Source organism: Rhinolophus hipposideros (genome assembly GCF_964194185.1).
Source record: "Rhinolophus hipposideros genome assembly, chromosome: 7".
In the NCBI taxonomy this organism is placed as follows: Eukaryota; Metazoa; Chordata; class Mammalia; order Chiroptera; family Rhinolophidae; genus Rhinolophus; species Rhinolophus hipposideros.
Window position 1 is genome coordinate 76,470,583 of NC_138053.1, and position 26,184 is coordinate 76,496,766.

Here is a 26,184-nt window from a genome sequence, read left to right on the forward strand (position 1 = left end):
GTGAAGCTAGCATACATCTAGCTTTCAGGCTGTGTGAAAAGAGCATTTAAATTTAGAGTTTAGATTCAAATGGAACAGACCAGGGTATTAATCCCAGCTCTGTCACTCAATACCTTTGGAGACTTTCTGCAAGAAAATTAACATTATCTGTCCTCACTTATATCTCTGTGGGACACCACCTCATAAGGTGTCAGGAGGGTTACATCTAACCAAACGCCGGTGGCTACTTAGGTACCCTGTTAGTTTCCCTTCGTTTTCACATCAATTGAATTTTGAAGTTTTGTTTTCAACTGGAATGAGACCCGTCTCTCTGTGACCCCTGAATATCTTAGGCCAGCATTTCAGAATGACAGTAAGCAGCAGGTTAATAGCCTCCATCGTGAGATCAAGTCTATAATCAGCCTTTTGAAGGATCCTTCTCCGGGGAGGCTGCCTGGTGATGAAATATGTCAGTGGACCTTTCTGCACTTAGTAAAGAGAAAAACTTAAAAGTGGCGATTTAAAAGGAAGAGTTTTATAATTTATTCCATCATCATGGTATTTACATAATATGCTTTAACTACTCAGAATATAGCCATACAGTAGAGTTGAGTGGGATTTGCATTATAGGCAAAGAAGAGAGGGACAGCGTCCCTAGGTATTTAAAATGAAAAATAAAATCCGTTTTGGTGGTGACCTCACTGTTTTGAATGACAGTAGCTTCCTCATGTAGAAACCATCTCTGCCAGGAATACTGTTAGTAATAACAAGCAGCGCTTTGCTGGGCAGGGGGAGAGCACTGCAGAGTTACTGGAACTCAGCAGTTAGTCCCCCTTGTTTCTCTTAGTCATCGGGAGTGAAGCAGGTTCTCCAGAGAAAGGGAAGCTTGATCATTGTGGATGTAGGCCATTCTGGATTTTGAGCATGTCTATCTTTTTTGCTTTATTTTCTACTTGAAGATTGTACACCAAATTCTTTCCTGAGAGTAATTAAAGGACACACTTCAGGTTGCTGAAAAACAGAAAGGGCAGGTGGGACTGAAATATAATATGCATTCATTTAGCAATTCACGTTTCCCAAATTATTGTGTCCTGTGTTTTGATCTTCAGAAAACCTCTATGAGTTAGATAGGACAGGCATCATGATCTTCATTTGAGCGACTCTTCATTTAGGAAACACTAAGTTAGGCATTAGATGTCAGAGCTGAAGAAGAGTGTAAGCCCAGGTTCTCTGTCCATGGCTCACGTACAGGGTGAAAGAGGAACAGAGACATAGAAGTGATTATAGTACAGCATGGAAAGTGCTGTCCTGGTGGCATGGGCGGATTCTTGGGAAATAAAACATCCAATCCATCTCTGGGAGGCTTAGGGCTATTTAGGGGAGATTCTAAGTGGAATCTTACAGAAAAGTGGGATTTTGTGAGAGAAGGCACACAGACTGAGAGAATGGATTGTGCAGCGACTCAGGTTTGATGGAGCTTGCTGAGTTTGAGGAAATTAAAGTTCCAAGTGCTTGGAGTTAAAGGAGTTTTGTGTATGGGATTTTTTTTTTTTCTTAAGAAATAGCAAGAGATGAACTGGAGAGTGGAAAGGTAGGCAGAGGAAAGACTGAATACCATTTTCTCTCATACTGAGGCTTTTGGGTTTTTAAGCTGAAGGCATCAGAGAAACACTGAAGAATTTCATGTGGAAAACGGATAACATCAGATTGTGTTTTAAAAGATCTTTCTAGGGTCTGCGTGGAAGATGGACTAGATGGGAGTGAAATAAGTTAGTGACAGGGATGCTATTTGGGGTCCATCTGTTGTGAAACTTCAGCTAAGCAGTGCTGGTAGGAATGGAGGATACACTTAGTAGGTAACTCATCGTTATTTGGTGTCACGTTGCATCTGAAGGAAAGAGAAGAACCTTGAAGACTTGGTCTCTGGCTTGGGAAACTGGGTGAACGATAATGCTATTCACTGAGCTGGGAATAAGAAAGGGAGCGAGTTGGAGGGGCAGAAGCAATGAGTTTAGTTTAACTTGCTTTTGGGATGGCCTACATAAGATCTCGAGGACACAGATGGATTCAAGGGGCTGGAGCTCAGAAAGAGTGCCATGTGAATCTGAGGGCATCAATGGCCACTCCAGGAGAGTGGGAAGAGTGGGAAGACAAGTCAGCTGAGATTGGTACGCCAGGAAACACTGACGGGGCAAAGGAGTGGGTGGCAGAAGAGAAGACCCGAATGACTGAGAAGGAAGAGCAACGTAGGGAGGAGACCCGGAAGCCAGAAGAGAACACATTTAAGAAAGAAGGATTTCAATTTTGGAACAAGAATCAATTGAGTTTAAGAGTAGGGAGAGTCATTGGTTTGATACCGGTCTCAGGATGCTTAACATTTGCCTGAAATCCCCCGTGGATCAGTCATGGCCAACATTGGGTCTAGCTTTTACCGTATGACATTGTTGGTTTTCAAGTAGCGTTTTAAAAGGCCATGAAGATTGGAAGTTGCTTTTTGATTAAGTATATTTTTGTAGCAGAGGCTAAAAGTAACATTCAAACTGCCTTGTATATGGAGGTTATGGTTATGGAAACACTGTTATGTATTATTTTTTTTGTTACATATTCTTATCTCACAACAAAGACAAATCTCAGAAGTCGAGAGGCTGAAATGGTATTTCTAAGTCTATTAAATTAAAACTGATTTGGAAGGGAATGTTAGGTGGACTTAAATTGAAATCTTCAAAAACAGTGTATCATAAGCTTCTTTCATTATAATCAATTCTGATGTTACCTTTACTAATATTTAGATATGCCGAAACCAGATTTTCGATTCAAAGAACAGAGCTCACATTCAGATGCTGCAGAAGATTATCGGCTGCAGGGTCACCTACTGCAGAAACTGCTGCAGGACGTCTCCCCCACTCGTCCTGCGCCCAGCTCTGCAGCTTGCCGACTAAAGCATCTCACCTCTGAGCTTCAGAGAATTGATGAGCAGCTGCTAGCCATACAGACCATTGCTGAGAACATAGAGCAGGATTTCCCCAGACACGGAATGCTAGATCCACATTGTGATAAGGTAGACTGTCTTTATTTCAGTTTTTTGTTTCTTATCACGTAATTAGATTTATAGTGTGATATAATTTTAGACACTTGATTTTTCAAAATAATGAGAAATTTGATTTCGTTAAGCTAGGTTTTCTCAAACTCTCAGCACTATTGACATTGGGTCTGATAATTCGTTGTGGTGGGCGGCTGTGCTGTGTGTTGTAAGACGTGGGTAGCGTCCCTGTGTTAACAGAGAGTGGTTTGCCGCAGGAAAGAATGCAAGGACACACCGAATAAGCCAAGCAAGCAGTGGGTTTATTGAAAAGGGGAAAGCACACTCTCGAGATGGTGTGAGAGTGGGCAGGCCCGGAGGGGCAACTGCCCTGAAGAACAAAGAGGCTTAGGATTGTATTTGAATGAGGGCCTGGAGTATTCAAGATTTAGGGTGGCGTTATAGGTGTTTCCAGGTGGGTCCTTGCTTTCCACTCCTTTCCTTAAGGAGGTGGGATTCCCTTGTCCTCACTAGGCCCTTGTCAGAACTGTCCTGGGGACACGGGGTAGAGACTTTGCCCGGCCCACCGTGTTCATAGTGTTATAATCTATTAATTTAGCTGTAGCTGCACCTTTTCTTAAGGATGATATCATCTCCTTTTTTCCTTTGTCTCCTCCCCTCCCATTCCTCCACACCTCTCCCCTCTCCTGTAGCCCTGTTCCTGGTCTTTACTCACCAGCTGTCAGTAGCGTTCCCCCCAGCTATAATAATCACAAATGTCACCAAATATTGCCAAAAGTCTCCTGGGGGGCAAAATGGCCCCGAGTTGAGAAGCACTGCCTTAAACTTTTAAGAAGTGAACCCATGCTTCCTACCAGGAAAAGAAATATATGAATTACAAAACCAGAATATGTTTTTAAATAAATCGTCCCAACTGAGTGTTATTTTCTTAAGCATGATTTTTATAACTTTACAAATATTGTTGTCCTTACATTTGGAATTCTCAATTTCTTTTAAATAGTCTATGCAATGAAACTTCCTTAGAAGTTTTCTGTATCTTTAAAAAGTATTCATAAAAAAGTATTCATATGGGGTGGCCGGTTAGCTCAGTTGGGTAGAGCATGGTGCTAATAACACCAAGGTTGCTGGTTCGATCCCCGCATGGGCCACTGTGAGCTGCACCCTCAACAACTAGATTGAAACAACTACTTGACTTGGAGATGATGGGTCCTGGAAAAACACACTTAAAATAAATAAACAGTTTAAAAAAAAAGTTAAGATGAAACTACACTGAAAAAATATACGTGGTAGGAACTACTATTAAGTAATGATACTTAGCCAAGTATTTAGTCTTCCAAGGTGACTACTTTGAAGGAAATAGCATTAATTTAAATGAAGGATTTGGCATATTGGTTTAAGATGTTCTCCTATTATTATGTACACATAAATATAAAGATTTTGACTTGCCCCTTTTAGTTAAGAAAACAGTTTATAGGCCTGAAGGAGGCAGAGGGATACGATGGACAAGCACTGAGTAGGAGCCTGGAAGACCTGGGTTCAAACCCAGCTTCTACCACTAAGAAAATCACTGAATTTCTCTGGGCCATGTTCTCTCATCTTTAAAAGGTTTTGTCTAGATGGTAGTTAATGTTTCTCCCCATTCTAAAATTATATGATGCTATTTTCCTGAGTCTCTTAAAAGGCTGAATCAGTTAAGCTGCAAATAAGTAAAAATTTCCTCCTCTTCATTGATCCCCACCGTTTAGCTCGTGTTGGATTTAATCCCGTTTCTTTCATTTGTTGCATTAATGCAAATGTTTAAAACCTACATAAAATTGTTGATGACAATTTGAAATTTATAACAGTTATATTGTGTGTTTTTCTACAGATTCGATCTTTGGGTCACATTGAATTGTCTCCTGGCCCTGAAACTGAAAAAACAATGGCTTCAAGAACAATTAGTATTTCTGAAAAAGGTTTGTGAGGGATTGTGGGGTGATTCTGAAGCCTTGCTTTGAAAGAATAAGTATTGCCTTTTGGGAATACCAGAAATACAGTTTTCATATGTGAGCTGAAGCCATCAAGCCCTCCAATTTTTAGATTAGGATTTTTTTTATGGTAACGTGACTGGCTCCTACTTCGGGCCATTTTTTTTCTGAGAAGCCAGTGGTATCACCTATTCTGGCTTTTAGAGCAGAGTGAGGCAGTGTAGGCTGCATCTTGTTTCTGTGACTCCACCTCACCAGCCACAAACTGCTGACAGACACAGCTTCGTGATGAGGTTGCTGTTTATCTGTGGTCATCAGCTGAGCTGGGATTTGAGGTTCTTATTAAATGGCCTGGAATGGTGAAGTGTTAAGTTTTTGCATTTCTTATTGAAAGGAAGAAATTAGGGTAGTTACTTTTTAAAATTTTTACTGCATCTATAGTTATTTATATCTATACTCTCTCATTCAGTCTTGTCAACAATTTGAAGTGTTCAAGAAACCAGTCTTTCGTTTGTTGATTCTATTGCTTCTCAGTTTTGTTCTTCATAAATTTCTGTTCTTAGCTTTATAATTTCTTCTGTTTTGGGGGACTTCTTGGTTTTTTTCCTAACGTCGTTCTTTCTTGTTTTCTAATATATGCATTTGAGGCTGAACATATTCCTGCAAGGACTCAGATAAGAAAGCCGATATGTACCATCTTTGGGTGTTGTTCAGATCTAATAGTTTGTTATTTGTATGGAGTTCTTTAGCTCAGAGTTTTTTGGTTTCCAGATATTATGGAATTTGGCCTATATTTTTGTATTTTATTTCCATTTTCATTGTATTATTTCCATTTTCATTGTATTGTGATTAGATAAGTATATGATAATATCAATTCTTAGATATTCGTTAAAATTTCCTTTGTGGTCTAATAGATATAGTCAGTTTCTGTAAATGTTCTATGTTTATTAGAAAAAAATAAGCATTCTCTGTTGGTTTATGTAGGATATATATATAGATACAGATATACATACAGTTGAACCTTGAATAACACAAGTGTGAACTGTGCAGGTCCACTTATATGTGGATTTTTTTCAATAAATACCTGTTTTTCAGGTATATACTTGTTTTCAATACACTGTTGGGAGGTCACAAATGTGGAAAGGCGACTGTATGCATTGATCTGTGTCATTTTATATAGGGCACTTGAGCATCTGAGGATTTTGGTATACAAGCCCCCGCAGATACTGAGGGACAACTAAGTTTTTGGGGAGTCATCAAAAGTTATACATGAATTTTTGACTACACACCTAACTCCTTCATTATTCAAGGGTCAACTGTGTATACACACACACACACGCACACTCTTATAACTTGTTGAGATTTTCCTTTTTTTCCCTTCTTCCGCCTCTCCCACCCCAACCCCCCCCCACTCCGGTTCAAGCTGTTGTTTCTCAGTCTAGTTGTGTAGGACCCAGCTCCCTGGCCCAGGCTGGTACTATGAGCCTTGCGCTCCCGCCGGCTGAGGCAGTTTGCTGCCAGTCGTTGGTCGGCTGCTCACAGCAGGTCATGGCGCTCTCGCCGGCTGCCAGCCGGCTGCCAGCCACTCACGCTGGCTGCTGGCCGATCTTGGCAGCACACTGCAGCCCACAGCAGCTCACTCCAGCCTCTGGCTGCTCACAGCAGCCCAGGTCCAGGGAGAGCCATTGTTCACAGTCTTAGCTAGAGGGCGCAGCTCACTGGCCCATGTGGGAATCGAACCGGCGACCTCGGGCATTAGGAGCACGGCGCTCCAACCACCTGAGCCACTGGGCCGGCCCGAGATTTTTCTATATTGTTTCAGATTGGTTTGGGTTGGCTTGATCTATTAATTTCTTAATAGGGTGCATAAAAAAATTAACCACAGTGATTGTGGAATTGTTTCTTTCTCCTTGTAATTCTGTTATATGTTGCTTTATATAATTGACACTACGTCATAAAATGAGTATAGTTCATAACTGTTATATGTTTTCATTGAATTTTGTCCCTGTTATCATTAAATGATGACTCTTTATCTCCAATAATGCTTTTAGACTGAAAGTTATTTTCTCTAACATTAATATTTACATTTCTGCTTTATTTTGCCTGGTATATCTTTCTTGATACTTTTTACTTTTTAAAAACTTACTATGAAAAATGTCAAACATTTCAATAGAAGACAGATAGTACAATTAATTTTCATGTACCCAACAACCAACTTTAACAATTTTCAACTCATGGCCAATCCTGTTTTATGTATTATATATACTCACCCATTCTTCCCACCTTTCCTGGATTATTTTGAAGCAAATCCCAGACAGCACATTATTTTATCCATAAATATTTCATATGTAACATTAAAAGAAAAAGTGTTGTTTTTAAAAATATAGACATAATAATATTGTCAGGCCTTATTTAAAAATCTTAGTATTGTTCTATAGCTAATCAGTGTTCAAATGTTGCCGGTTGTCATTTAAAAAAACACTTGTGGGAACCGAACCAGCAACCCTGTTGTTAAGAGCTGGCATTCGAACCAACTGAGCCATCCGGCCACCCCGAGTTCTGCCTTGTATTCAAACCTCTCATTTATTCTCCTTTGTCTTTTTTTAAGTCAATATTTATGTGAATTTATCAGCATGTTTGCCATTTTCTTTGCCCTCAATTGCTTTTTTAAAACTTGTGATTTAAATAATGTAAATATGTATACAATAGGTATATAAAACCAAAACACAGTTTCATGAAGTAATCTTTACCCTTATTGCCTGAAATGCACTTTAGCATTTTCTGTCTCTGCTATTGTTGCCCACAATTGCCTCTTATATTCATTTCTTTGAGGATTGTTTCCTTCTTCCTTTATTAGTTCCTTCATTTAGAGTCTGTGAGTAGTAAATTCTCCCAGTCTTTGAAAATAGCTTATAGTGATGGCTTATAGCAGGTACACAATTCTAAGTTGATGAGTATTTTCCTTCAGCATTTTAAAGATGTTATGCCAAGGGGGTGGCTGGTTAGCTCAGTTGGTTAGAGCATGGTGCTGATAACACCAAGGTTGCTGGTTTGATACCCACATGGGCCACTGTGAGCTGCGCCCTGTTTGAAACAATTTTAAAAAATAAAAATAAAGATATTATTCCATTATCTACTGGCGTTTCTAATTCTCAGTTTGTACTACGTATGTGCTGTCTAATTGCTGTTCTTTTATCTCTTACTGCTTTAAAGTTTTCTCTTTAGTTTTGGCTTATTTTGCATATTTGATACAGTGCTTCTAGTGTGTATTTCTTTTTATTTATTATATATGGGAATAGGAATCATTCTTTAATTTGCAGGATTAACACTGGGAATTTTTTATCTATTCTCTTTTAGAGTATTGCTTCCTCCCCATTCTTTCTGTTCTGTTTTCTAAAACATCTATTGGAGGTATGTCGGACCTTCGGATTCTATTCCATCTCTTAACCACTTCTTAATTTCCACCTTTTTATCTCTCAGTGATGTACTCAGTGATTTCTTCAGATCTGTTTTATAGTTTAGTAAGTCTCTCTTCTGCCATGTCATCTTTGTATTGGATTTTAATTTTGGTGACTACATTATTTATATCTAGAAGTTCTGTTTCTTTTTTAAATCTATCTGTTCTTTGGGTATAGTACCATGTTCTTTTATTGTGGTTTCTATGCCTTTTATCTATCTAATGACTTTAATAATATTGCTTGCCATTTCTGATTGTTTTATTTCACTCGTGCATATTCTCAATTGTCAAATCTGCATACTGCCTCTCTTTCATGGTTCTTTCTTTGTTTGACTTGTAATTTTTTTATCATCTTTAGGGAAGTTCTGCTGAATTGTGTATGTTTGTCTTTGAAGTGGTTTTGTATTTGCTTCTTGCTGTCGTTGAGGTGGAAAAACAATTTTAGGACAAGTTTTTGTATATATTTCTTGGTTTGGAGGTGCTCTGCTCCATTGATAGCATAAATTCAGACCCCACACCTGCTTGTGGGAGGACAGCGATTTTGATTTCACAGAGCTGACTGTTTTATTTTTCTTCCATTCGTTACCCAGGCAGGTAGAAAACATCTTGGCTGCTTCTCCAGGGCAGGGTTTTCTTATCCCCTTTTAAGCCAGAGCTGTCCTTTAGTGCCCTGGGCCACATAGTGCTAGCTCAGTCCCCCTCTGCACTCTGCAGAAAACACACTTTCTCTTCCTCCTTGGACTATCCCAGCACTATTGTCCAGCTGTGAGTTCCTGTTTCTTTTTTGGCACCAGAGGATTTCTTTATTTAGAGGGCTTTGTTGTGTGTTAATCAATTTGTTTTAAATTTAGCATGTCTTCTGTGTTTTTATAACAGGCAGGAGCCTGTCCACTTTAGCTCCACCTGCCATGTTTTCTGAACTTGATAATAAATTTAATAGTTTTTTTACAGTGGGAGAGTGTGAATATTATATATCATAAGTTATTTCATTATACAGTAGAAAGCTATCAGAATAATATGTTGCAAACTTCTAATATACCTGTTGCCCTGTGGAAGTATTAGCTAAGTGTTACATGTTTCCTATGTGACTTCTTTCTCTATTATTTTCTGTTAATTGTAACATAGAGTCTGGATCAGTGTGTTTTCTGACTCATGTGGAGAAGGAGGATCCAAGTGACAAGGAACAAACTTTAGAAGCTGGAGTTTCCGGAGCAGAGACTCCTTCTAGTGAGAAAACCTGTGTGTTTCCTTTTGCCTACTCAGCTGTCAGCCTTTCCCGTGCCCAGAACACAACTTCTCCTGGTATTGTTCTTCGCTGTTTTCATTTACACTCTTGTTTTCTAATATATTGAAAGACATATTGTAATGATATACTCTTGTTACTACTGAATAGTATTTACTGGGCATATAGTTCTGAAGAATTTGTCAAGCCATTTTGCAATATTTATAAATTTCGGGTGAAGGGAAATTAAAAATTGCACCATTCCCATGAAGAACTATGTCGTTCAAAGATAAGCTGCAAGCCCGTATCATCTCTGTGTAGCTTATTAATGTTAAATATATAAATGGAATTACTATAATATTTGCTTTTTACAAAAATTGAAATATTCACACCCTGCCAATTATGAGAACCTTGAGTTTTAATTTGAAAACAAAATAATGTTGTAATTCACGAGCCTCTGCCATGTGCCAGAGGCATGTGCCATTGCTGTTTTACATCCATTGACCCTAGTGCAAGCCTGACTGAGGTAAGTACCATTTTACTGTTGAGGATATTGAGACTTAGAAAACTTTAGTGCCACTTTCCATTCCATTTCATTTGGAGCTGGCAATTAAAAATGCTGTTCTATAGTACTAACAAATACATTTTGGCCTATGAACACTAGGTCACACTAAATACAACAATCGAACCATTGATGGTGTTGAAAATTTTTTTTTTTTGCCCTAGATATTGATGGTCAATGATGATTTTACTGTTTACGATATGTTTTACTACCATTATTGAAGTAATACAAGCAGTAAAAATTGCTATTTTTAAAAGCCATTGCTGTCATTTAAATGAAAGAAAAGCTATTAAAAATTGGTATAAGTCTTGTAATTTTTTCTCTTAGTTCTTTCTAGATTCCATTTGTATTTTAGTTGTTATCATATAATGATAATTGTTTCCATTTCACGGAATTGTTGTGAAGATTGAGTATTGTATATGAAGCATATAGCTGAGAATCTGTTTCCTGTAGGTTCTTGGTCACCTGTGGCTTTCCTCTTTCCTCTTCTGGGGGAGAATTGACAGATGAGGTTAAAGAGGTTATGGAGGGTTCTAATTGTGTCTAAAAGGTTTAAGTTCCATTTTATACTTGGAATCATTGGAGAATTCTGAGCAGAGAAATAAAATAAGGTTTTAAGGAAGACTAGAAGGGAGGCATAGCTCTGTTAGTGAGCTGTTAAATTCACTTGACCTGTGAAATAGTGAGTACCTGGTTAGTGTTGTGGGAAGGGAAAAGAATATACAGGAGAATTCTGAATAGGCAGCTGATGGTACTCTCTGAGTAAGTGGGTAAAATAGGAGAAGGAGAAAGTGAATGGCTCTTTGTTGTTATCAGACTGTAGGAGCAAGTCTTTCATTAGGTCTAATGTCAAACTCGGGAGTACTTTCAGATCAAATGCAACAGTTTAAGGTGATGCTGGAATATATAAGTGTCCATATTTAGTACCTACTTTTTGACAAGAAAGTGCTTAATGAGAGGTTTGGTCTTGATAAACAGATACAGGAGCCTTTTACTTAATTATATAGTTAAGACTTAGAGAGTTCATCTGTTCTCTGCAAGAAAAATAGAAAAAGGGGAAATACCAAGGAAGCAGCCTGTGAAATGTCACCCATTAGAAAGCAAGGGGACCCTCCCTAGATGAGCAGACTCTAGCAAAGGGATTTTCAAGAAAAAAATGAGTGGCTAACAGTTTCACTAGCCACGAGAAAGTGTACTACGAAGAGTAGAAGAAACAGAACAAAAAACCGTCAGATGTGTTTGGAACCACAAAAGACTCCGAATAGCCAAAAAAATCCTAAGGAAAAAGAATAATGCTGGAGGTATCACACTCCCTGACTTCAACTTGTACTACAGAGCAACAATAATCAAAACAGTATGGTATTGAGAGAAAAACAGACACACAGACCAATGGAATAGACTTGAAAATCCAGAAATAAACCCACATAAATATGGACAGGTGTATTTCGACAAAGAAGCCACAAACATACAACGGAGAAAAGACAGCCTTTTCAACAAATGGTGCTGGGAGAATTGGAAATCCACATGCAAAAGAATGAAACTAGATTGCTATCTGTCACTGTGTACCTAAATTAACTCAAAATGGATCAAAGACCTAAACATAAGACCTGAAACAATAAACTGCATGGAAGAAAACACAGGTACTAAAGTTATGGAGCTTGGGTTCAATGAGGATTTTATGAATTTGACCTCAAAGGCAAGAGAAGTAAAAGCTAAAATAAATGAATGGGACTATAGTAAAGTAAAAAGCTTCTGTACAGCAAAAGAAACCATCAACAAAGTAAAGAGGCAACCAACCGAATGGGAGATTTTTGCAAACAACACCTCCAATAAAGGGCTAATATCTTTCCAAAGGCTGCCGGTTCAATTCCCACATGGGCCAGTGGGCTCTCAACCACAAGGTTGCCAGTTCAATTCCTTGAGTTCCGCAAGGGATGGTGGGCTCTGCCCCCTGCAACTAAGATTGAACACGGCACCTTGAGCTGAGCTGCGTCCTGAATGGCTCAGTTGGTTGGAGCGTATCCTCTCAACCACAAGGTTGCCAGTTCAATTCCTCGTCAACCACAGGGTTGCCAGTTCAATTCCTCAAGTCCCGCAAGGGATGGTGGGCAGCCCCCCCCCCCCCGCCCCCCGCAACTAAGATTGAACACGGCACCTTGAGCTGAGCTGCCGCTGAGCTCCCAGATGGCTCTGTTGGTTGGAGCATGTCTTCTCAACCACAAGGTTGCCGGGTTCGACTCCCACAAGGAATGGTGGGCTGCGCCCCCTGCAACTACCAACGGCAACTGGACCTGAGCTGTGCCCTCCACAACTAAGACTGAAAGGACAACAACTTGACTTGGAAAAAAGTCCTGGAAGTACACACTGTTCCCGAATAAAGTCCTGTTCCCCTTCCGCAATAAAATCTTTTTTTAAAAAAAAGGATAAAATAGTGCCATTTGCAACAACATGAATGGATCTTGAGATTATTATGCTAAGCAAAATAAGTCAGACAGAAAAAGTTGAGAACCATATGATTTCACTGATATGTGGGATATAAAACTGAAAGCAACAAAGGAACAAGACACAAAGAAACAAAAATTTATAGACACAGACAGTAGTTTAGTGGTTACCAGAGGGTAAGGGGGGAGGGGCTGTAGATGAGGGTAAAGGGGGATCCAGTATATGGTGATGGAAGTGGAACTAACTCTGGGTCGTGAACACACAATGTGAGATATAAATGATGTATTACAGAATTGTACACTTGAAACTATGTAACTTTACTAACCATTGTCACCCCAATAAACTTTAATTTTTAAAAAGAGTAGAAGAAGGCAGTTTGGGGACAAAGACAGACTCAAGATGCTATAGATTCCCTTATGAATTCTGATTTGTTTTGTTCATTAAATTCCACATGTAAGTTAAGTCATATGTCGTTTGTCTTTCTCTGTCTGACTTACTCCATTCAGCACAATACCCTCCAGATTCATCCATGTTGGTGCAGATGGCAACATTTGATTCTTTTTTTATGGCTGAGTAATATTCCATTGTATATATGTACCACCTCTTCTTCTTCTTTTTTTTTTTTTTTTTAAAGATTTTTGTTTTAATTGGGGAAGGGGAACAGGACTTTATTGGGGAACAGTGTGTACTTCCAGGACTTTTTTCCAAGTCAAGTTGTTGTCCTTTCAGTCTCAGTTGTGGAGGGCGCAGCTCAGCTCCAGGTCCAGTTGCCGTTTTCTAGTTGCAGGGGGCGCAGCCCAACATCCTTTGTGGGAGTCGAACCAGCAACCTTGTGGTTGAGAGGAGGCGCTCCAACCAACTGAGCCATCCGGGAGGCAGCTCAGCTCAAGGTGCTGTGTTCAATCTTTGTTGCAGGGGGCACTGCCCACCATCCCTTGCGGGACTCGGAATTGAACTGGCAACTTTGTGGCTGAGAGCCCACTGGCCCATGTGGGAATCGAAGCGGCAGCCTTCGGAGTTAGGAGCACGGAGCTCTAACCGCCTGAGCCACCGGGCCGGCCCCTGTACCACCTCTTCTTAATCCACTGAAGGACATCAGGTTGTCTTCACATTTTGACGATTATAAATAACGCAGTGAACATAGGGATGCACATGTTCCTTCGAACTATTGCTACCCAGCTTTTGTTTCTTTTTTCTATTCGCATGAAATATCTTTTCCATCCCTTTACTTGCAGTCTGTGTGTGTATTTCGATCCGAGGTGAGTCTCTTGTAGGCAGCATACGTAAGGGTCTTGTTTTCTTATCCATTCAGCCCTCCTATGTCTTTATTGGAGCTTTTAACACACTACTGTTAAAGTAACTGTTGATAGGTATATAGTTATTGTCATTTTGTTATTCATATTTTTTATTTCTTTTTCTTGAAGAAATCCCTTTAACGTTTCTTGTAATCCTGGTTTGGTGGTGATGAACTCCTTTAGGTTATTCTTGTCTGGGAAGCTCTTTATCCTTTGATTCTAAATGATAGCCTTGCTGCATAGAGAGTCTGGGTTGTAGGGCCTTGCTTTTTATCACTTTGAGTATTTCATGCAGATCCCTTCTCGCTGGCAAAGTTTCTGTTGAGAAATCAACTGACAGTTTTATGGTAGTTCCCTTATAGGTAACTAACTGCTTTTCTCTTGCTGCTTTTAAGATTCTCTCTTCGGCGTTTTAATTATGACGTGTCTTGGTGTGGGCCTCTTTGGGTTCATCTTGCTTGAGACTCTGTACGTCCTGGGCTTGTATGTCTATGTGTATTACAAACAAAACAGAAAGAAACTCAAGATACAGAGAACATTTTGATGGTTGACAGATAGGAGAAGGGTTGGGGGATGGGTGAAAAAGTGGAATTAAGCACAAATTGATAGTTACAAAATAGTCATGGAGATGTAAAGTATAGCATAAGGAATATAGTCAATATTGTAATTATGTATAGTGTCAGATGGGTACTAGATTTATCACGGTGATCACTCAGTAAGGTATATAAATGTCTAAATCACTGTGTTGTACACCTGAAACTAATAAAATATTGTATGTCACCTGTAATTGAAAAATATACAAAAGGATTAAAAAGAAAAAAGAATTCTAATAGTAAAAAGAAGTAGAAAAATGAGATAAAGCAAATGAAGTTAAAGATCATTTCAAGATGGGGATAAAGACAAACTCTGTAATGTTTCAAGGCAAAAGGGAAGTAGGAAAAAAATTGAAAGTGCAAGGTTAGGGAGGTGATTCATTTAGGGTTGTTATAGATTCTTAAGTTAGGATGCAAGAGGAAAAAAGGAGATGTAACAAATGGCATCAGAAAGATGGATAAATTAAAATGTTTTTCTTGACGTTTGATTGTAAATTTAAAAAGAAACCTAATTTAAAAGTATAGGATTTAGATGCCCTAATAGGTGTTTTTTTCTTCAGAGCAGGCCTCTTGGAAAGATACAAAGTCATTCCCATACCTCTAGTGCTCAGAAATAGCTTAAATTTCCTCTTTTGAAATTGGTTTCCACTTTTTCTCACATTCTGCTGAGTGTTCTTAAAGTGGCAAATAATATTCTCCCTGAGGATGGATTTAACTTGTGGCAACAGCCATAAGTTATTCAGAGGCATTTCTGATAAGTGAAGTACGTGCTCAGGCTGTGTCACTGTTTGAAATTTAAAAAAAGGAATTATGAACGTCAAGGAATGAAGCTGATCTATTGTGTTTAGCAAATTGTGAAGGCAGTCCAGGAAGAGTTCCAAAAATGGTTTAAAAATGAAGTAAGGGTAGAATCTTCCTATATAATTATTTTTAAATGTATTGATTTGGATATAACACTTTTCTGCTCTTTGATAAAAGGAGTCAGTTTCATTCCTTAGTAGACAGACGTTTTATATCTGATTAATCTATACTTACACCATTATCATTTTTTTCTTTCAGTAGGTGAGGCTTTTCTTAATGGTTAAATTTAATTAATTTCTATTAAGAACTCAAATGCCCAGACTGATAATGGAAGATAATGTAAAATCCTTGATTTGAGGATTAATAAATTAAAAGGAAAAACACATGTGCTTAAGAAAGCAAAATTAAAAACACGTGGATGTATAAGTCTTAGGGGCAGAGTGGATTTATCTTAATATAAGAAAATCTTCACAAGAAAATGTTCTTGAGAAGAGATGTCAGAACATTTTTCTCTGTGTTAATTTAATTCTCTTTGAAGGTTAAACATATAGTAAACTGAGTAGATTAAGTGTTTTGCTTTAAATACATGTAGTTAATATTGGACAAGGTTTAACAATTGTTCTTTGAGACATATTCTTCCAATAAAGGCTTCTTGGATTTAAATTAGAAAGTTTCCCAAATGTATTACTTTTAGATCATCAGAGGATTTTTGCTGTTGTTTATGATTGTTTTAGTAAATTGCACTCCAGTATTCTAAACTGTACAAAGCAAAGAAAGATTGTACTTCCTAAAGTGTATAATTCAGAGTACTCTGGATAAAAAAGTTGTTATCTTAAAATATGGACATTTACTGCCACAGCATATTCAAGAGGATAAATGTGCCATATATATATATGTGTGTGTGTGTGTATATATATATATATATATATATATATATATATATCTTTAACCATTTGAAAGTTTAAAAATATTTTAATTTCTGGTTATATAATTTCTAAGTCAGGTAAATAATTGAAAGTATAAAAAAATAACTGACTTGAAATTATTAACAATGTTTCTTTTTTTTAAGGTGTGAATAGCAGTGATGAGTTATTTGAGAGGTAAATATCTTAAGAATTAATTCACAGTTTTACTTAAAGTTGGGTATAAATTAATGTTCTTGAAATTTTGTTGTTCATATGTATGTGAACTTCTACATTTTTTTCATGGATTAAAGAAATGTAATTCCCATTGGGAATAAATAGGTTGTGTTAAGAAACAGAATTGTTTTATATCCCTTACTGTTATACATAGGTAATTAGAACACCATACATTACATTGGCTACACTTTCTTTTACTACATATGTATTAAATTTCGGCAGGCAGGACAGGTAGAAGTTGTCTCCTGGGCCTTATGTTGCTTTTTTAAGAGCAAGTACAAAGTCATCAATTATTTGTTATTAGGCTTTTCCACTGAAGATTACTGGAATTAAAGACACAGAAGGAACATAGTTAAATGTTTATTATTTTTGTGTTTATTTACATGTTTTACATGTTTTACATAGTTTTACATATTTATTATTGCTTGATGTAACTAAGTTGTAGATACTGACGTATATTTCTCAAATTGCATTTGCAAACAAAGTGTTTCAGTGGATCCACTCCAGGTGACAGGATTGACTGATATTGCAGACATTATTGATGACCTTATAACAAAAGAAGGAGTTTCCAGTGAGGAGCTGGGCTTAACAGAACAACAAGCTAAAAGTATCTCCAGGTAATCATTGAATAATTAATTTTTAACTATTTAAAGTGTTTATGGTTCAAGAATATTCCAAATTGGCAGTATTTTAATGTGATTGTTATGAAACAAACTCAAAGTTTAGATTTTTTTCTTCATAAATACATTTTGTGATGTTTGTGTCATTTTCCCCCTCCCCCAATAGAATATAGACTGGTTTATTTAATTTATACAGTACATTTGTATTGTGTGAGTTTTCCCAAGGTCTCATCACTCTAATTACAACAAAAATTTATCCTATTTCATCTTAGAAGTAATTAATGTTAACACTTTACCCTAAATTTTAACCCTTGGAATACATTTTAAATACTCTTTCCGTGGAACATTAGGTTGAAATGTCTTCCCCTTGCAACCTTTTCTGGGCTAAGAACTGGTTCCTGATAGAACTTGTCCGGTGTATTATGACTTCATGTCAAGGCCATGCAAACCCTAACTTACTTGTAAAACTCTTTCAGTTACTTTCAATCACATATATAGAAATTTGCATTCTTTTAAATTAATGATTGTTATAAATATCATAAATGTATTAAATGTCAAGAATTGGAATAAAAATAAAATGGTTTCTACTCTTGAATGTAGCTAGAACTATACAAAGTATGACATAAGACCAAATTATGTCAGTATCCTATAGGAGTTTGGGGGAGAGTCAGTCAAAGAAGACAGCCTCCCACTATGGTATTGGAGCTTTATTTCAAAAGATCAGTAGAAACTCATGTGGCTTATAACTAGAAGAAAGGGTATTCTAGGCAGCAAGAATATAATTTGCAGAGGTGTGATGGTCAGTAGAGGGCAGGACGTTAGATGTAACCAGACTTTATGACTTGGAAGGGGAGAGGGTCTGGCCACTGGGGACCAGAGGCAGGCTGTCACCTCATCTGCAGGCAGTAGGGGCATCAGCAAAGGGCTTCAAACTAGAAATGGGAGCCAGTTAAAGGTCTTATCACTCCAGTAGTCTAGACATGAGATGGCTCAGAATGGAAAGTGTAGGGTAACAGACGTGAGTAAACCTGGAAACTGTCAGGAAGAAGAATGGTTTTCTCTACTTGGAGGGCTGAGTTGATAGTGGTTTCTTTAGCAAAACAGAGAATGTAGTTTTAGATATAAGGTACCAGGAGAACATTCAGTTGGTGATATTCATTGGTACATTAATTTTAGCAGATACAGATGCTAAAAGGAGATTTAGATGAGCAAGAGATTTATTTGGAGAAACCTTTGTGAGGGGAGGTGGGGTAGGAGCTAGAAGAAGTGGAGACAGCTGTGAGATGCAGTGCCAGTGTGGTCTCACCCTGTGGCGGGGTCCCCGGGGTCACCCCAGGTCCAGTGAATTCACAGAGAGGACTCACAGGACTCAGCATATGGTTGTGTTCATGGCTGTCATTTATTGCAATGAAAGAATACAAAGCAAAATTAGCCAAGCAAAAAGGTGCATGGGGTGGAGTCCAGAGGGAACCAAGCACAAGCTTCCAAGAATCCTCTCAGTAGTCACACAGGACAGACACTTAATTCTTCCAGCCACGGACTGTAACACCGCATGTGAGATGCTGTGTACCAGGGAAGCTTGTCGAGACTCGGTGCCCAGGGCTTTTACTGGGCGCTGGTCAGGTAGGCACTGTCTGCCTGGCGCATACCAAGTCCAGACTCCCAGGAGGAAAGCAGGTGTTCAGTATAAACCGTATCTTCCATTTAGGATTGTGTCCTCTTCACACACTGGGTGATGGGTCTGCCCCAAATCCCCATCTCACACCTCCTGTTCGCTTGGACCACTCTCAGTACTACTCGTGTTAGTTATCTTCTGAGAAGTAGAAGCTAAGATGGGATTAGATGTACACAAGGTTTAATGAGAGAAATGTATGTGAGGGGAAAGGGAGTAAAAACAGAAGTGGAGAGAGGCATCAGACCACAATGCAAGTCTGACGCCTCCCTCCCTGTGAAGGAAAGAGGGCAAGACGAGGGTTAGTAAGTAGGATCTCAGAGTATAGTGTAGTTCTGAGAACCTTTCAGCCAGCTCAGTGGTGACACATCAAACCGAAGTCTCCATCAGAGGCGCCTGTGCCTTGCAGGAATGGGCGGGCTACGTCCCTCCACGCTCGGTCATTAGCTTCGGCCAGCCCCTGGGAAGTGTGCTGTGGGCAGGGCCGGGAGGCTCGATCCACAAGTGCAGCACTTTAGAAGTCATCTCTGTATCGTAAGTTTTGGAAGTGATTGAGATAGTCCAGGAATAAATCTAGGTGAAGAAGTCCGAAGCAGAACCTTTAAAGCCATTTAGCATTGGAGTGGTGAGCTCAGAAGAAAGGAGCCAATGTAGGAGGCTGCATAGTGTTTTAAAAGTTAGAAAAAGACCCAGGTAAGAGGGAGTTTAAAGCAGAAAGGAGAAGCCAATTGTATCAAAAGTTACAGAGAAGTCCAATAGGATGAAGACTGAAGAGGCCGTGATGGCCTTTCTGAGGTCATTTCAGTGGATTTCAGGGGAGAGTTGGAGCAAGTTGACTAGAGATTGTACATGTATACTACTTTTTGAAGATGGGATAAAATCTTTCCAAATAAACAGTATTTACTTGTGATACTTCTTTTCTCCATAACAAATTTAAAATCAAGTGATACCCTGCCTGTTAAATTTATCAGGATTCGGCATCCTTCCAGTAGACATCAAAGAACTGAGAAGGAGAGACGAGAGATTCAAGTCTGGATGAAAAGAAAACGAAAAGAAAGAATGGCAGAGTACTTAAATGAGCTGGCAGGAAAGAGAGGGCAAGAACGCAGTCCTTTCTGTCCCCGGAGCAATCCAGTAAGTCTGCAGTATCAAGGGTAATGGAATTATCACAGAATACATGTAGTTTTTTCCTGGCAAATTCAAGAAAAGGATTAACATAATTTGCTTACGTTAGGTAGTTAAAAAGTTACCTTAACAAAAGGTAGCAGGGTATTGTACACACCATGTTCCATTGAAACAGCTTCTTCCCCAGGCTAATTATGGCTCTAGTATTTTTAAACAAATGAAGAGTTTGAGTGATTGGGTGACCAATTGGAGTTGTTCCCTTAATTTTCAATGAGAGTCGACGGCAGTTGAACAACTCACAGTGAGTGTGGTAAAGCCATTTTAAAAATCAATTTTCTATCCCTGTATCATCTACAAAACATTTTCAAGAGTCTGTACCAACAGAACAGAGGCGTGTATGTGTGTGTACTTGCCTCCACCCCTGCGGGTGGGCCAGGGAGTTCTGATATCACCTCCCCGTCAGCCAGGCAAATACCCTAGACGGTTAGAATTGTGTCCAAATTTAGAATAAATTAACTCTAAGGGCATCAGAACTGTTTGGTTTATAGACTTTGTGACATATCTTTCAAGATCACAGACCTTGTTTCTTTATTTTTACCTTCCATTTGGGTAAAGGTATGGGATTGGTGGGGGGTTAATGTAAGTAAAAATTTCATTTGAATTTCTATCAGAAATCGGTAAGATCCTTGTTTGTTACTGACTACTTCTACACAGGAGCTTGAGAAAGTGAATTCACTTGTGTGTGCACGTTTTTATATACACAATTGTGTGAAAAGACTTAAACTCATTAGTGACTCCACAGTAAGTCTCAGAGTTCTGGAGTAAGATGCACATGGCTGACATTTGCCAGTTTGCCTCTTGGTGCATAAGTCTTGAAGAATTTACACGTCACAATGAACTTGCTGCAGTAGGTTTCTTCAAACATTTTAAAGCATCAAAATGATGGTTTTAAAGGTCTGGCTCATTTCTACTTTGTCAACCAAGCTGTTGGTGAGATTAATCACAAGACTGAGGTCACAGCCTAAGTGTCTCCATCCTTAAAATGCGCTGTATTCCCTTTTAAATGCAGCTGATAAGGTTCTCTCCTTTTGGGAAAATACATTAATTTAACTACTGAAATAGATTTTGCATTAATTTAACTACTGAAATAGATTTTGCATTCCATTTATTAATCTGGATTTTATTTAATTACATAATGCTTTAATATTTTCGTGTTGTGTGCTGGGGTCAGAAGCTTCATCAAATATGACAGTATTTTGCACTATTTCCTAAATAACTATTATGTTTTAACTTCTAGTTAAAATTGATTAGTGCAATTTCCATGTGTTCCATGGATCATAGTGATTTCATTATTTGTACTGAACAATAACGAACTAACTGGATGTTCCTTCTGCAGTTTTACATGACTTCCAGGGAAATCAGGCTGAGACAAAAGATGAAGCGTGAGAAAGACAGGTGAGTTTGGTAGCTATAGCCTGAGCATTCTCTCGAGCTTGTTCACCTGAGGTGCAGGGAATGCTTAAAGAATTCTAGTTCTCACAGGAGTCCCATTTTTTGTCAATTGTGGGAGACAACTGCAAAGAAAATAATTAGACTCTACTAGCCTATTTTGGAATTTTTTTTCAAATAGTATTTACTCCATTACATTTTTATGGTTTTTATTTCTACTATTCCTTTCCCTCTCCAAATCCAGATACATAATATTTTGAAAATACCGCAGAGGCCATACTACTGGTACCTTTAATAAGACTGCCTAATGGTTTTCAAACATCTGAAAGTTGATGTTGCATTTGAAGGACATTTCGAAAGCACTGAAAGAAACAGATGCTACGTGGTGTGCAAACACTATGTGCCTTCTAGAAAGATGGACGGAAAGTGACTCTTAATAAGTGTCATTTAATTCTTTCTCTAAAGGGTGCTACTCTCTGACCACTACAGTCGTCGACTCTCACAAGCATACAGTCTGATGAACGAACTGTTATCTGAATCAGTACAACTACCAGCAACTGCACAGAAACCATTGCCTAACAAACCCAGAGCTGCTCACAGTTCCAGACAGCAAAGCTCCCTTTCTCCCAAAGGGTAAGATAAGGTTTGGCATGTCACTGGGCAAGATAATGTCAGGCGTGATCAGAAGTGGAGCGCTTTTATGACCCAAGTTCAGTGTTTTTGCTTCTACAGTGCTCAGAATTATGATGATAATAAAGTGAAGGAAAAAATGGCCCCTAATTATGAGGCCTTTTTAAGTTTATAGAATTACCAAGGAAGAAGACAATGGCATTACATGTCTAACTAAGCTATAACAAAGCAGATACCTAATACAAGTTTATCTGCTCAATCCTGTTTTCTTTTCTGTAGTTTTTGTTAGGAGGTAAATTACAGAAGGAAATACTAACTGTTCTCTCTGTTTCTCCACTCTTGTAGAAACAGTCCCCACCAGCTTACCACTTCTTCCTCTGTTGTCTCTTCCTACCCTGCCCAGTTATTACTAATTCAATTGTAGATACTGTGACCTATTTCTTCTTTAATTAATCACCTGCCATAGGTTTGGATATGATAATGACCTGCAGTGGGTTCATTAGGCAGGAATTAACTCAACATAGAATGTTAAAGAAAAGTACCCAAGTGTAAAGTTTCTTATACATGGCAAACGAATACACGAAATATTATTTGTTAGTGATCTGTAAGTAGAACAACAATTGGCAGTACAGTGTTGTTAAAAATTACCACCTTCAAAACAATAAATGATTAAGATTATAAACATACTCTCATACTTTCAGAGCCTAAAGGAAACGCTACCCACCACAACCCGTGATACTGTCAGATCACTTGTGTGTATGTGATTTGGGGTATATTCAAACTACCAGACGCCCTTTGAGTCTTTTCTAGAATAAAACAGGGTCTTAAATACATAAATAATAACTGCCAAATACACAGAATTTGAAATGGATAGAGAAAGAACAAAATAATATTAGGTTGTGGGGGCCGGCCAGAAGGCTCAGTTGGTTAGAACGCAAGCTCTCAACAAGGTTGCTGGTTCAATTCCCGCGTGGGATGGTGGGCTGCGCCCCCTGCAACTAAAGATTGAAAACAGCAACTGGACTTGGAGCTGAGCTGCGCCCTCCACAACCTTACTGAAGGACAGGGACTTGGAGCTGATGGGCCCTGGAGAAACACACTGCTCCCCAATATTCCCCAATAAAAATTTTTAAAAATATATATGTAAATATATATATGTGTGTGTGTGTTTGTGTGTGTGTATTAGGTTGGTACAAAACTGATTGCGGTTTTTGCAATTTTTAACCTTTTAAACCACAGTTACTTTTGCACCAACCTAATAATAGTTTCTTTGGGGGAAAAATGAAGTTTGAGTTGAGATATGACGAATAATTTGTTGAGAGTTATACACTAAATGTATCACTGAGATTTAGACTAAGTAAATGTATTCATCTGAGCTACAATTTGGGCCTTTTGAAATATTATAGTTTGTCACATGGGATTCTGATAATATAATAATGTGATTTCTACTTTAGAGAGAATCGACATGGTCACAATTTTCCAATAAATCGACCTGGAAAAGTCAGATATATATCCAAAACAAGTTATATCCCAAGAGGGAAACCTTTTGGACAACCTCATGGCTCATCTTGGCCACTTGGTAAGACTTAAACTTTATTATCTTGTGAAATTTTGACTTATTTCTTCTTGTCTCCAAAGTTGTATTTTCATTAACAGAAGGTATAAATCTTAGTGAAAAACAATTCTCATTTCAGCAGAATGCAAGAGATTAATAAAGACTTGGTTGTACTAGGATTTTGTTTAATTATTTTGAAATAAAAAGACCCTGGGAATCTTTTTAAACCAGTGGCCTTTTTGTAATAGAATCCGAACAGTCAGTAAATCTGACATGACTTATTTAGGAATCTGTTTCTTTTGTGTGTCTGGCTAAAGATGCAAGCATTTTTACAAATCAGGTTCTGATAGATTTCAGGAGGAATATCTCACAGAAGAGGGATACTAAAAAGATCAGATTGTGTGTCTGGCTAAAGATGCAAGCATTTTTACAAATCAGGTTCTGATAGATTTCAGGAGGAATATCTCACAGAAGAGGGATACTAAAAAGATCAGATTGAAATAATATCGTGTTTTCTTTCGTCCTTTGAATATCCTTTTCCACATTTAAAGATATAATATCTGTTTTTTATGGCTAGCCTTCCTTTAGTTAATTTTGCCATATTTGAGTTTTGATTACTAAAGTAAAGCATACTTACCTGTAAAATGATTGCACATTAAAATGTATAATCGGGCCGGCCCGGTGGCGCAGGCGGTTAGAGCTCCATGCTCCTAACTCCAAAGGCTGCCGGTTCGATTCCCACATGGGCCAGTGGGCTCTCAACAACCAAAAAAAAAAGAATGCTTAAAAAAAAAAAATGTATAATCATACCTAACATGTAGTATAAATATAACATGTAGTATAAATGTATACAGCTAAAAATGTATAATAACTAATGTGCCAGGTTCTGTTTAAGCTCTTTAATTACAATCCTATGAGATAGGTACTATTATGTTCCCCTTTTAAAGATGAGAAAACCAAGGCAGAGAAAGTTGAAATAAAACAGCTTGAGATCAGACAGTTAGGAAGTGGCAGAACCAAGATTTAAACCCAGTCTGGGTCTAGGTCCTACATACTTAGAATCTAACATTCAGTGTGCTGCCTCAATTAAGAAAATTAAAATTTCCATAAATTCCAATCCTTTTGATAAAACTTCATAGTTTGGTTAACTCTTGCTTTTGGTAAATTATAATAAGAAAATATTGCTCTTTTTAAACTAAAATTTCAAAATAGTAACCATGTTTTTGTTTTATACCTGATACATTCCAAAATTTCAAAATATTTAAAATTGGCAAGGATTTTAAACTTGAACCATGATTTCTGAATATTGGCTGGAAAAGTCTTGGCTTTTATGGAAATATGTCTTTTTCTTGGACCTGTCCTGCACAGACCTGTATTGTCACCTCGCACTTTACTGGGTTGGTCCCCTCGCCTGCCCTTACCGCTTGATGAGGTGCTGCCACTGCTTCTGGGCTCAGACGCCCAGTAGCCCCCCCCCCTCCACCGCGCACGGCCAGGCCCTCTCCCTGGCCTTCTAGGCCTCCTCAGCCCCTCGCCCCATGTAATCCGTGCTGCATACAGGCTTGTTTTCCATCCATCCACATGCTGTGCGTCTGTGCCCCCATTCCTTCCTTAAAATTCTCCCTTATACCTTGAATGCCTCGCCTCTAGTTCTTGGAAGACATCCCGAATCTTGAATCTTTAGTTCTTCCTACCTTGATATAATGAATTTTAACATCCATATTTTCATTTTGAAATTGGGGCTCATACTTAACTTGCATGGTGGTTGTGCATGTTAACAGATAAATGGTAGCTGCAATAGTTACTTTTTTGCCCTCTGAGCCCTCAGTTACATGTGTGTGCCCCTCTTGAGCACTATTGCAACAGGTCTGATGTTGTAGTTACTTGTAAACTTACGTCCACACTAGACTAAATTTTTTGAGAGTAGCAACACTCTCTTCACCTTGGATTACACCTCATATTGAAGTAGTCTTTGAAATAATTGAAAAATTGGATAAATGAAGAAATGGCTAGTTTTTTCCCCCCTAAAACGAACTATTATAAACTAATTATTGATCGAGAATAATAATGGGTAGGTATTGTAGTATCTAGACTATGTCAGAGAACAGCTCTATATGCTTGGCTATTATCCTAGCTCACCTGTCACTTAGATTGCCAGACCTTTAAGATGAAGAGAAGAGAGGTCATTCAAGGGGCTGTGTACACCCTGACTTCTCTGTCTAGACAGTGCCTGCAGGTGGCCTCTCCCACACCCGGAACCCAGCCATTCCCCGGCTATGTTCAGAGGCTTTCTGCCCCCTAATGTGGTGGGGAAACGGGAGAGAAACCCAGGCCCTTCCCGAGTCAGTAGTACAGATAACCTGAGCCGACGTGGGCAGGTTCAGTCATTGCACAGATGGGGAAGCAGGATCCATCAAGATTTTAAAATCCACTGAAGTTCATTTGTAAAAGATCTTTTCTTAAGGTATTTGTGACTTTGCTGTTCTGGAAAACAGTATGCAGTTTCTTACTAATTTCTTCAGCTCTGCTTGCAAACGGTTACACTTAGGGGTCATTTTTTGGCCTTGTTTTGTGTTTAGTTCTTTCAAAAACAATATGAGGGCTATACGATGAGTAACTGAGAGGTGTCACGAGCA

The 26,184-nt window shown here is 38.5% G+C and overlaps 1 protein-coding gene across 4 annotated transcripts in view; it reads left to right on the forward strand.

The window, feature by feature from the left end:
* The window catches only part of CPLANE1 (ciliogenesis and planar polarity effector complex subunit 1), a 98,505-nt gene that overhangs the window by 66,364 nt on the left and 5,957 nt on the right, over positions 1-26,184 (forward strand). For all 4 annotated transcript variants that reach the window (XM_081053900.1, XM_081053902.1, XM_081053901.1 and 1 more), the window contains 9 exons: positions 2,769-3,037; positions 4,887-4,974; positions 9,569-9,745; positions 16,428-16,458; positions 16,983-17,114; positions 19,761-19,923; positions 21,311-21,369; positions 21,829-21,996; positions 23,448-23,572. In XM_081053900.1, the coding sequence (XP_080910026.1) occupies positions 2,769-3,037; positions 4,887-4,974; positions 9,569-9,745; positions 16,428-16,458; positions 16,983-17,114; positions 19,761-19,923; positions 21,311-21,369; positions 21,829-21,996; positions 23,448-23,572 (1,212 nt within the window). The remainder of the gene's footprint in view (positions 1-2,768; positions 3,038-4,886; positions 4,975-9,568; positions 9,746-16,427; positions 16,459-16,982; positions 17,115-19,760; positions 19,924-21,310; positions 21,370-21,828; positions 21,997-23,447; positions 23,573-26,184) is intronic.